We start from the raw sequence: 12672 nt of genomic DNA on the forward strand, positions 1-12672 counted from the left end.
GTCTGAAAGGTTGGTAGAAGCAGATTCAATACAGTCATAATTTCCAAGAGGGAACTGGATATTTAACAAAGAAAAACTTGCAGGGCTATGGGAAAAAGCAGAGTGGGACTAATGGCTCCTTTCAAGGAGCCAGCACGTGCATGATGGCAGAATGGCATGTTTCAGTATTGTCACTGACTATACTAATACAAATCGATTGATGTACTGTAGAACTTTAGCATTCATTGTTCTAGCAAAAACCAGATTAGAGATTGAGTTTAAAACCAAAAACTGCACAAAGAAATCAGTAAATCAGCTTATTGTGCAGTCTACATCAAGGATACTATAGATTAGGTTAACAACCAAAAGGATTTCTATAATCAAATCTTGAAATTTCAGAATTTTAGCACTGTAGTGGAAACATTGCCCGTAACCCCTTTTGTTTACCCCCCCCCTCCCCCATATCAACTCTAAACTATCTTCATCTTGTTTTACCGTTTAATGACATTTCCCCCCCAACAGCTCCATTTGTGTTGTTTACTGGCAGATATACAGAAATAACCAGTAGCTTACAGAATTAACTTGACCAGCCATCAGGTCTACTTCTGAAATTAAGTTCTCCCTTTAATTTTCTCTCCACTACTCTGGCAAAGCACCGCAAAGTACTCACTGTCAGCATGGAAAAACTTCTATGTAGAGATATACAGAATTAAATTGCTCTTGACACCTTTTATATAAGAGTTGAATGTGTCTTTGAAAGGTCATATTGATTGCAGGTTGTAATATTACAAGTGCTTCATGCAAATTCATTCTACACATATTGTACGTTGAAAATTTCAACTCCAGCTCACAAACTGTTTAAGGTGTCAATCTTGGCTCAGTGCTCGCACTCTCAGCAGAGTCAGAAGATTGAGTTCAAGGCTCACCCCAAAGTCTTGTGCACACAAACCAGGCTGATGTTTCAGTTTAGTACCAAGGGGACTGCCATGTTATTGGAGGTGAAGTCTTTCTGATGAGAGATCAAATGGAGGTCCCATCAGCCATGTTAAGTGGATACAAGAGTTCTCTTTGCACTATTTGAAGAAGAGCAGTGGTGTTCTCCTGGGCTCTGACCAATACTCACTGTTATCACTGTCAACACCATCAGAATAGATTATGGCTATTTAGATCTCTGTAGTTTGCTCCTTGCTGTACACAAATTGGACACTGTTACCTTACATCACAAAGTATTTATGAAACCTGTTCCTGAAATGCAAGTTCTTCCGGTCAGATCGGATCTTAACAGTTGTACCCAATAGGTACCAAGCACTAATTTTGTAACCTCAAGTCAATTTGCTTCAAAAATGAAAATTTGCTCAAGTTTGGCTACATTCTCCTCTCAAAATACTCACCATGCAATTAGAACATCACCAAGCAGTGGGAATCGTTTACATGGTGTAACAAATCAAAAAAATTTAATTTAGGCTTCCATAATGAACTGACTAGCACTGATGAGTCATATTTTTTAAAGGAAATGAACAATTGCATTTACAAGAAACAATGCTTTCTATATGCTTCATCAGTGGAGTACATATCAGCATTCTTACCAACTTGTACAGAACAGTTATCAATTCAAATTTTGTAGAGGCTACGAAGAATATGCCAAAAGTCCATGAAACAAAGTTTATAGCAATGAGTCATCAATCTGCACGGATGTGTTTTGATGATATAATCACTTGTATTGCAAAGTAATGCCGGGCAGAAACTGATAGCCAAGTACCGCAACCAGGATCTTGGGTTCATGTCACACTACTTGTAACACCCATGATTTGCAAGATCTTACTAACTGTCCTGGCTTGAGACAATTCACACCTCTTTAACCTATGCTTAATCCTCTCTCCACTTGCATTGTCTGTACCTGTAAAGACTTGCATTCCAACCATTATCTTGCAATTGAGTCTGTGTCTATATATGCCCTGTTTGTGAACCCAACTCTCCACACATTTGATGAAGGAGCAGTGCTCCAAAAGCTCATGCTACCAAATAAACCTGTTGGACTTTAACCTGGTGTTGAGAGACTTCTTACATTGCAGTATATCAATCAAGAAATTCCCCCCCCCTCCCTCCCAGAACAAGGATAGAGTCCTCCTTGTTCTCACATTCCACCCCACCAGCCTGCGCATGCAAAACATAATCCTCCACCATTTTCACCAACTCCAGTGTGATGCCGTCACCAAACACATCTTCTCTTCACTCCCTCTGTCAGCATTTCACAGAGACTGTTCCCTCCAGGATAACCTAGTCCATTCCTCCACTATACCCAACACCTCTCCCATGCAATCGCAGAAGCTGCAACACCTGCCCCTTTACCTCTTCCATGCTTACCACCCAAGGTCCAAAACTCTCATTCCAGGTTAAGCAGTGTTTCACTTGCACCTCTCACTTTGGTGAATTGCATTCGCTGCTCCTAATGTGGTTTCCTCTTATATCGGAGAGACCAAGCACAGACTGGGTGATCACTTTGCGCACAGACCAAATGTGCTCAGCAATCAGGACCCTGACCTTCTGGTTGCTTGCCATTTTAACACAGGATTCCGCTCCCATGCCTGTCCTTGGCCTGCTGCAATGTTCTAGTGAAGCTTGATGCAAACTGGAAGAACAGGATTTCATCTTCTGGCTAGGCACTTTACAACCTTCCGGTCTCAACATCGAATTCAATAACTTCAGATGATTAGCTCTACCCAACTCGACTCCATGGTTTTCATTTTAATTTTTTTCTTTACTGTTCTCTACCTTTGTTTCTTTGTTGTCTCCTCATTTTTCCCTCCACCCCCCCCCCCCCACCCCCCCCCACTCTATCCCCTTTTTTATATTTTACCCCTCTTCCACCCATCTTCCCTCCCCCACATCTTCATCTGTCAGTCTTCCCTCTGATTTTAGCTTCTCTGCCGTTTGGCCATTCACACCCTTTATTCTCTCTATGGGCTGCCATTAGCAGTCTTTTCCCCTGGTTTCTGTGGCTATTTCATTCCCTCACCTCGCAGTACAAATACCTCCCACTTTCTATACCTTTGACAAAGGGTCATCTAGACTCAAAACAGATTTTTTCTCTCAGATGCTGCCAGACTTGCTGAGATTTTCCAGCATTTCCTCTTTTGGTTAATAAAGAAATTTGCATTTTTGATTAAAAGTACAGAAACACGACTGCCAAGAGCAAAGCCATTTTCCGAACACGATCTTCACTCAATTCAATGCATTACATAACCTACCTCAACAGTTACCGAACTACCTCAGGTTATGTGGCTGTAGGAGGCAGACAGACAGCAATGACATCATGGAGAGATTTGAAGATAATAGGAATTTAAAAATTGTCATATTGCCAAAACAACAGCAAATTTATGATGGGCAAGTACAAAGGTTGAGGTCTTGTGGCTCAGTGGGGAGTGGCCCTGCCCCAGGAGCTCCAGGTTTGAGACCTACATCAGGTATAATGGCCAAGGAAGGTGCACTCATAATATGGTGAACGGGTCAAATAGCAATCTGCACAATACTGACAATAGCAGGTGATAAGAGTAGGAGAGACTCCTGGTTCGCCATGCTTGATGCAGAGTGGTACTCCTCCAGCTATAAACTTCTGGCAACAAGCTAGCTACTTGTCTCAAGAAAATCTAGCTATGGAAACAGATGAAAGCCTACCTTCTGCAAACTAGATACAAAAAGAGAAACTACAACAAACACAGGGGTCATGAAATATGCAAGTTAGGATACAGGCTGCAGAGTTTCAGATGACCTCCAGTTTAAGGGTGAAAGATGGAGGTTGGCAAGGAGAGCAACAGAATAGTGAAGTCTGGAGATAAAGGCCTGGATGAGGATTTCAACAGATGAGCTGAAAGTGACAAATATGGGCAATATTACAGGCAGAAATAGTTGGTCTAAGGAGAACATAGGGCCAGAAACTCAGTTCAAGGTCAAATAGGATACCAAGATGGTGAATAGTCCGGTTCAGCCTCAGACAATGGTCATGGAGTGGAATAGGGAACAGAGCTTGTGGCAGAGATCAAAGACAATGGCTTCTGTCATCTTAATACTTATTTGTAGAAAATTTCTGCTCACCTAATATGAAGTCATTGAGAGGGGCCAAAACTCTTTTAGCACTACTAAAGCAGTCAAGAGAGGTGACAGAGTTGGGTGCCATCAGCATATATGTGGAAGGCATTGGTCACCGTGATGTCGCTTCATGTTGGCCACAAACATATCAGTCACAAAAATGCCCAGCAAGTGAATTAAATGCAGCAAGTAATTCATTTATCAGAACAATAATGAACTGCATTTACCCAGCCAAGAATTCACAAACAGAACAATTTCATATTGTCTAGAATATCCATTCTAAACCCTCTTACTAAGACACCCCTTAATACACCTCACAGGGAACCTGAATGCTACATGGTTCATAATGGATCAGCAAACAGTAGAACTTGTGAACTGCTTTGAGACATTTTACTATGCTACAAGAACTGCCCAAGTGTAGGTTGCAGCTGTAGTATGATAGACCATTGCATCATGGAGCTGCAAAAGCCCAAAAAAAAATTGTAATAGAAATAATGAGAAAATAACCGTGAGGGATAAAAAGATGGAGATGAGGAAAGGAATCAGTCAAGCTACTCTTTCAGCATTCAAAAGCACAACAATATATTTATTTTATTGACTCTACTGCGAAAGAGAGAAGATGCAATTTCAGCTACAGGGCAGCAATTAAGATGGCTACAATGTTGATAAGTCTTAGCTTCTTCTCATTCACACAGCAGTATTAATACAGCAGCACAGGCACCTACCAAACTCTGGATTAACTAATTGCAGATTCACTCATTAAAGGGAGTGACAAGATAGATCCTTTCTGCCCTCATTATACAATAAAATTCAGTAAGGAATCCTCGATTTAAAAAAGTTGTATAGCAAGATTGTGGGAAATTGTAAAAAGGAAAGCACAATTAAGAAAAAAAAAGAGAATTATGGCCGTATTTAGATTAGAATGACAAGGATGTTTAACACTGCATTAACTCTATCAAATTAAATATTTGATTAAAAACTGCTCTTTTTCCCCATAATTATGCACTATATAAATATAAAGAAAATCATTCTACCCTTATACTGTTGGTTACAGTGCATGTGCAAAAGAGGAAATGATTGAAAGGAATCTACTGTCTCAAATATGTTCAACAACGGGGTATCCACAGGCTTCTGCAGTAGAGAATTGCAAAAGTGAGTTAAAGAATTTCTCCTCATGTCAGCCTTAAATGGCTGGCTCCTGATGAGAGCGTAACCCCTAGTGCTAGCCAGCCATGGGAAATATCCTCTCAACATCAACACTATCAAGACCTTTAAGAATTTTATTTCAATGATATCACCTTCATCCTTTCACATTCCAGAGAATATAGTCCAAGTCTATTAAATCTCTTTTCAACATGCAATTTCCTAATTCCAGGAGCCAGTCTAATCAACATTTTTTCACTCCTTCCAAAGCCCTTTGTTACAACACATCATTTTCTTGCCATATCTGCATGTTGACTTTGATTCATAAACAAAAGTACCCAGGTCCCTTTGAATAGCAATATTTCCCACGTTTAAAACAAACTCTGCTTTTTAATTGTCCTTTCAAAGTGGAAAACATTACACCTCGCCATGTTATATTTCATCTGCAACTTCCTTGCCCACTCAGTAAACCTGGTTATATCGTGCAACACGGTGGCATAGTGGTTAGCACTGCTGCCTCAGCTCCAGGGATCGGAGTTCAATTCCCAGCTTGGATCACTGTCTGTGCAGAGTCTGCACGGGTTTCCTCCGGGTGCTCCAGTTTTCTCCCACAGTCTGAAAGATGGACTGGTTAGGTGGATTGGCCATACTAAATTCTCCTTCAGTGTACTCGAATAGGTGCCGGGTTGTGGCAACAAGGGGATTTTCACAGTAACTTCATTGCAGTGTTAATGTAAGCCTACTTGTGACACTAATAAATAAACTTTAAACTAGATCCCTTTGAAGCCTCTCTGCAGATTCTTCAAGGCTTACTTTTCCACCTATCAGCAAACTTGGACATATCACTCTCAGCCTCCTCATCGAAGTAAAATCAGAAAATGCTCAGCAAGTCAGGGAGCATCTTTCAAGAGAGAAACAGTTAGTAATATTGCAGGTCAATGACCTTTTATCAGGACTGAGAAAACTTAAACGTCATGCGTTTCAAGCAAGCGAAATGGGATTGGAAAGAACTACAGAAAAAAAAAGGACCATGATAGGGTGGAAGACAAGAAATTAAATGACAGAGCATTTTAATTGGACAAGTAAAGGAACAAAAGATGTGCCCAGAAGATGCAGGAATGGCAGAATGATGAATAATTGCCATTCAAATGTCAAATCAAAACCTACAAGGTTAAAAAAAGAAAAAGTAGGGGCAGAGATTATGGTTTAAAACTGTTGAACACAAATATTGAGTTAGGTTAGGCGGCAATGTACCTAATCGGAAGCCAGGGTGCTGCTCATCAAGCTTATGTTGATCTTCATTGAACCCGGAGATCTGAGAGACACCAAGGTGAGGCATTTAAATGATAGAACAAAGCATCGTAGCTGTGAGGGACAGCTCGGTGGATAGGATATTAGGATGTAGATAGGCTGGAAAATTGGGCGGGGATCCTGGATTCAGGATTCAATCCTGGACCGGGGAGCGGCGCGGGCTTGGAGGGCCGAAGGGCCTGTTCCTGTGCTGTATTGTTCTTTGTTCTTTGATAGCTGGCTGGAAGCCTCGGGTCATGCCCGAAGACCGAACGGAGGTTTTCTGCAAAGCAGCCACCCAATCTGTTTGGTCTGACTGACTGACCTCTTTTTAGCGCGTATTTACAGAATGTGTTTTATTTCAGATTTCCAGTATCTGCAGAATTTTGCTTGTGCTCCTCCTCAAAGTCTTTGATATAGCGGAGACCCAGGAACTAAACTTTGTGGTACCCCACTATTTACTGTCTGTCAACCTGAAAACAGCCTGTCTGTTCATGCTAATATATTTCTCCCAATCCAATGAACTCTAATTTTGTGTAAAAACTTCTTATTGATACCCTGTAGAAGGCTTTTGATGAATCCAAATGCACAACATCCACTGGTTTCTCCCTCATCTACGCTGCTACTTAAAACCTCAATGTTAATAATACAATTAAAACAGTTTCTATGATCAATTCAAGTGACAAATTTGAAGAAGTTTTAGTTTCAAAAGCTTTAAACAATTTGCTTTAAAGCAATACTCATTTACTATATAAAGATTCAGAAACATGAAGAAAGTAGTTTGACAGGGATTAATTTCTACACATCAGAAACAGCCAAGTTGATGTACTGGAGATGAATTCTTCAATTAGGCGCTACAGAATATGTTGACTTAATTGCAATGAGACAAAAATAATTCTCCTGCAGCAAGCAAAATAGCTAAACTGAAAAACATGTACAATGCCCAATACATCTTTATAGGGTTATTACATTATTATTGTATCAACGGATCTTATATGTTATGGCTTATACCTTTTCTGTGCCACAACCTATGATTTCTGCTACCCATTGGAGTTTAAAAGAATGAATGAGAGATGATCTTATCGAAATATATAGGATCATGAGGGGACTTTATGGGGATGATGCTTCCACCTGTGGGAGAGAATAGAATTAGGGGATAGAGTTTGAGAGTAGAGGTCTACCATTTAAGACAGACAGACAAGAATTTTTTTTGTTCTGAGGGTTGTTAGCAACACTTGCAGACTTCTTTAACCAAGTTTATGGACCACAAAAGTTTGCACGAAGGATATTTTTGTTACATACACGGATACGTTACAACCATCACTTTGGATCTTTTACATTTGAGAATAAAACTTGCAGCTGCCTCCATACACATCTATTCCATTAGAATTATTAATCTAGGCTTCTTTTGACTGCAGTTTTCTAAATCCTTTGCTTCTCATAACTAGACCACATACTGTGGGACTACAAATGAAATCTTGTTACAAAATAAAACAGAAAATTTTGGAAATACACCTGCTAGTATCTGAAGAGAAGATACAAGTTAATGTTTCAGACCTGGAAACAGGAAGATCAGAAATTGAATTTAAAAAACTGAAAAAAGAAATCTATAAAAAGCTTTCAGAATTTACAGCACTTCGTTAAATACACTGGTTTCGCTCCTTACTTCCTTCTTAAAGTGACAGACCTACCATGCATTTCCAGCATCTTTCAATTTACATTTCCACATTACTCAAGAAGTTCTCAGCTGTTAAGTGATTTCCCTCAGCAGGGGAGCAGACTGATTTTGATGGAAAGTGATAGCTCTATAGATGATAGTGTCCAAGACGACAACATAGATAACACAAACAAAATGCAAACCATTTAGATGACCAGAAGATGAAACACAACTGTGGGTTACACTGAAGCCACTAGAGAGAAAAATAACTCAACAGCATCTCTACTAAAAAGAGCAACTGCAGCTATATGCTTATAGTTTAAGGGACTGTGAACATTGAACGACAAAATTAGGAGTAGGCCATTCAACTCATCAAGCTTGCTCAGCCAATGATTATCGCTGATCTGACTGTGGCTGTAACTTCACTTTCCTGTCATTCCCCTACAATCCTGGAGTCCCTTGTCGATCAAAATATCTGGCTAACTTGTCATGGATCTATTCAATGACCCAACCTCCATTTCTTGCTGAGGAAGAAAATTCCACAGATTTATCAACTCAGAAAAAAAATTGTTTTTGTTATCTCAGTCTTAAATGGGAAACGCCTAATGTTTAAACTGTGTCCCTAGTTCTAGACCTCCTTCCCCCACAGGAAACATCCTCTCAGCATCTGCCCTGTCAGGTCCCCTTGGGATCTTATATTTTTCAATAATATTATCTCCCATTCTAGCCACTAATGTATACGGACCCAACCTATCCAAGGCTTCCTCATAAGACAAGTCGCTCCTTCCACTCACCCACCCCCCCTCTGCCCCTTATCCCAGGAATCAACTGAATACATCTTGTCAGATCTACTTCTAATGCGGTTTTATGTTTTAAGTCAGGAAACCAAAACTGTACACAGTATCCCAGATGCAGCCTAACTAAGGCCATGTACAGCGGCAGCAACATTTCCCTACTTTAATATTTGATCTTCCTTGCAATATATGCCAACATTCCATTTGTCCTCCTAATCAATGGCTGTACCAGCATACCAACTTGTTCTCATTCATGCAAATCCCTCTGTACTGTAGAGTTCTGCAGTCTCAATTTAAATAATATATTGCTTTTCTATTCTTGCTGCCAATGTGGGCAAGACCACATTTTCCATCTGTCAATTTTTTGCCCACTCATTTAGCATTTCTACATACCATTATAGACTATGATCTTGAAACAACTTACTTTCCTACTTGGCTTGGTGTCATCAGAAAATTTAGCAACTGTAGATTCAGTCCCTTCATTCAGGTCACTCATTGTAAATATTTGAGGTCCCAGCACTGATATCTGTGGCACTCTACAGGTTACAGCCTGCCAATCCCAAAATAACACTTTATCCCAGCTCTCTACTTGTTAGCTAACCGATCCTCTAACCATGCAAATATGTTATCCCCAAAATTATGAGCTCTTATTTTGTAATCTTTGATGTGGCACCTTATCGAATGTTGTTTTTGAAACAGAAGCATACTCACACCTACATTGAATGACTCTCGTTCCTCCATCACCCAGTTACATCTATGGGTATAATGCCATTATGTACAACCATGCTGGCTAAGATTTGTGAAGCTAAACACATTTAACCTGTTGTGACCACAAGTATTGGAGTAGGTAGTGTAACAAGCCTTATTGGGTTAATCATCAAGCAAGTAGAGGTACAATTTAGACCATTTATCCAACAAAATGTATTTTTTCACTGCTTAAATGTGTTTGGTTTGGCCCCACAGAAAATATTAAAAAGATCACCTCTTACAAAATAGTAAACGGAAAATAAATTGTGATACAAAAAAAGTGAAAAATGCCTTGATCAGACCTGAAATCTTAGCTTAAAAATAAATGTTGAAAAATATTCCATTTTGATGCTGAGCTTGAAAATATAGAGTGCTCACTGAGAAAGCTTAAAGTGGGACCATAAACTTCTTGAAACAGGTAAAGGTCTACTCAGAACTTTTAAAACTGCCCACATGTTCCTAACAAATATAATTTGGACAGATCATTGCATGGCAAAATGGAGAAGAGCTTCATAAGTTGCAATTTAATTCTTGCTCACTTCAGGAAACCACACCTCTCACTAATGTAGAGATCATTCAAAAAATACTTTTAACAGTAGTTGTAACAATCTAGTGTTAAGAAAAAAAACACTTCACATGTTACTAAACTACAATGATTTGTTATGACAAATAGCAGTTATTAACTGGTGCAATGACACCACAGAATGACCATGTGAATTTTAAATGCAGAGGTTAGAACATTTGAAACACAAACATGTGCACACTTGATTTCACAAAAATCGATGTGAAAAATGCCTTTAGACCTGAGCTTGAATCTTGCCACTATTTTGGCTTTCAAGCTTCAGAAATTAATCATAAAACCTAGTCCAGAGCTACCAACTCACAATCAAAACCAAATTTAAGCTCTAAATGTGCAAACAATCTTAACATGTACAAATTGTGACTAAGTGTTTAAATAGTCGTCCAATTTAGTTTTATTAAAACAAATCATTCACCTTCATCTAAACCGAATCCACAGCTACCAGGTGATGAGTTTTCTTTAAATAAAAGTTTTACCAAGAATTAAGGAATATACCAGATGTTGTTTCACCAACTTAATCACCCTCGACTGAAAATTAAAGTCAGACATAAAAAAGGTTTGAAACACATGAGATACGAAAGGAAGAAATCAATGTACTGAATAGCTATCATTCATAATGCTGCTTGACAGACTGCCACTGCATTACGAAGACAGCACGAGTTTAGCTGATTGTTGCCATGTCGGGTCCCAGAGCACTGGAATACAAGATCCTCAAACAAGAGCACTTGGGGTTTAATTGTTTTAGTATTTAATAAAAATATTTGATATTTAAGTTTGCCATAAACACGATTTTAACTTGGGAGTCCTTATCCGCTACTTTAAAGAAAGTGTTAGCACGCCCAATATACTGAACAGTCTTGATCCAGTGCGGTGAACACTTAGAACACACAAGTTTTACAGAGCTAGGTACCCTTTACATCATGCTGTATATGGTCACAATTGGAGGAGAACATTCTGGCGTGATCAAATTACGGGAATGGCGTTTTCAAAGTTTCTCAGGTCAGACCCAGGCTAATTTTCAAACTTCAAATTATGTTAATGTTACATCATAACCGTACACTATGACTTCGCAGGATCGACTCCGCTCAACACACGCCGTTGCCTCCTCTGACTTGGTAGCAAGGCTGCATGACCAAATGTATACGTTTAAAACTATGCGAATTTAAACCGGGGGGGGGGGGGAATGCAGCTAATCAGTCTGAAGGGGTTCTGTAACTGACCCTCGCCCACAGCCACAGTCGAGTAGCGCGAAACACCCGCGTCAGCGACCTGATGTCAACCTGAAAGCAACATTAGATATTGAACCTCAGTGTGAGGGAGGGAGAAGAACCTGGACCGACTCGACCCACCGTGGGTGGTGCAAAGTGTGCCTTTCGCCCCCCCTCCCCTCCCACCCAACCCCACACATCAAACAGCAGTAGGGAACGGAATGTCTCACCCCATTTTTTTTCTTCTCCTCCTGATGAAGACACGCCGATTCTCCGCCTGCCGGGAACGCTTTATTGCGTTAATGATGGTGATGGTGCCGAGACCCAGGCTTCTCTTACAGCCAGCCAGCAACCCCCCACCTCTCTCCCCAGCTCAGCTCAGCAAGACATGGCAATGGATCATTTCAGCCCTCAGATGAGAAGGAGGATGAGGGAGAGCTGCTTGCTTGCCGCCGCCACCAGCACGGCTTAAACCTCGACAAGTTCTCCTCTGCGGACCACCCTCCCTCCCCCCTTTCTTTTCCCCGTCCGGAGTGCCTGGAGGTGGAGGTGGGAGAGGGAGGGTGGAAAGGGTCAACCGCTCGCGGCCCCAGCTGAGAGAGATGGAGGGAGGGAGGGACGGTGAGCAGCGCGAGCTCGCTCGTGCAGCCGGGTCAGGATTCCACGCAGGGGAAGGAGAGGCAGTGGCCGGCGCGAGAGGCTCGCTCGTGCAGCCGGGTCAAGATTCCAGACACACGGCGTTCCAGCTGCTACGTTCCATTCCTTTGTCAGCAGAGCTCCAGTTCCATTCACTCAGTCAGTCGGTCGGTGTCTGCCTTGCCTTGCCTTGCCTTGCCTCCCTTCCGTCCCTCACACACACTCCGGCACTTATGTCCGTCCATCCTCCGTGCGCCGGACCTTTAAATAAACGTCAGCGCGTCGCGCCGTCGCCGCTCCTCCCCGCCCCGCGCGCGCTCGCCCGCCTCGTTCCGGATCGGCCTGACGTCAAAGCACAGCAATTATAGGGTGACGTCAGGACAGCTCCCCACACTTTCTGCTAATTATACACACACAGCATCCTGTCATTCCAAATGCCCTAGTTTGGGTTGTGAAGAGCCACCCACCACTGCATCCTGAGTGGCTCAGGCGGCACAACAGGAAGTTGGCAGGGATAATGAACCTTCAGATATGAGAAAAGTGGGTTTTTTG

At 41.3% G+C, this 12672-nt stretch overlaps 1 protein-coding gene across 1 annotated transcript in view; it reads right to left on the reverse strand.

Annotated features, from left to right (window-relative positions):
* LOC144495095 (homer protein homolog 1-like) overlaps window positions 1-12447 on the reverse strand; it is a 92133-nt gene extending 79686 nt beyond the window's left edge. Inside the window, exon 1 of the mRNA XM_078214978.1 lies at window positions 11715-12447. Within this exon, the coding sequence (XP_078071104.1) occupies window positions 11715-11719 (5 nt within the window). The 5' untranslated portion in view covers window positions 11720-12447. The remainder of the gene's footprint in view (window positions 1-11714) is intronic.
* Between the last annotated feature and the right edge of the window lie 225 nt (window positions 12448-12672).

The sequence above is a fragment of the Mustelus asterias genome, chromosome 6, assembly GCF_964213995.1.
Source record: "Mustelus asterias chromosome 6, sMusAst1.hap1.1, whole genome shotgun sequence".
Taxonomy (NCBI): domain Eukaryota; kingdom Metazoa; phylum Chordata; class Chondrichthyes; order Carcharhiniformes; family Triakidae; genus Mustelus; species Mustelus asterias.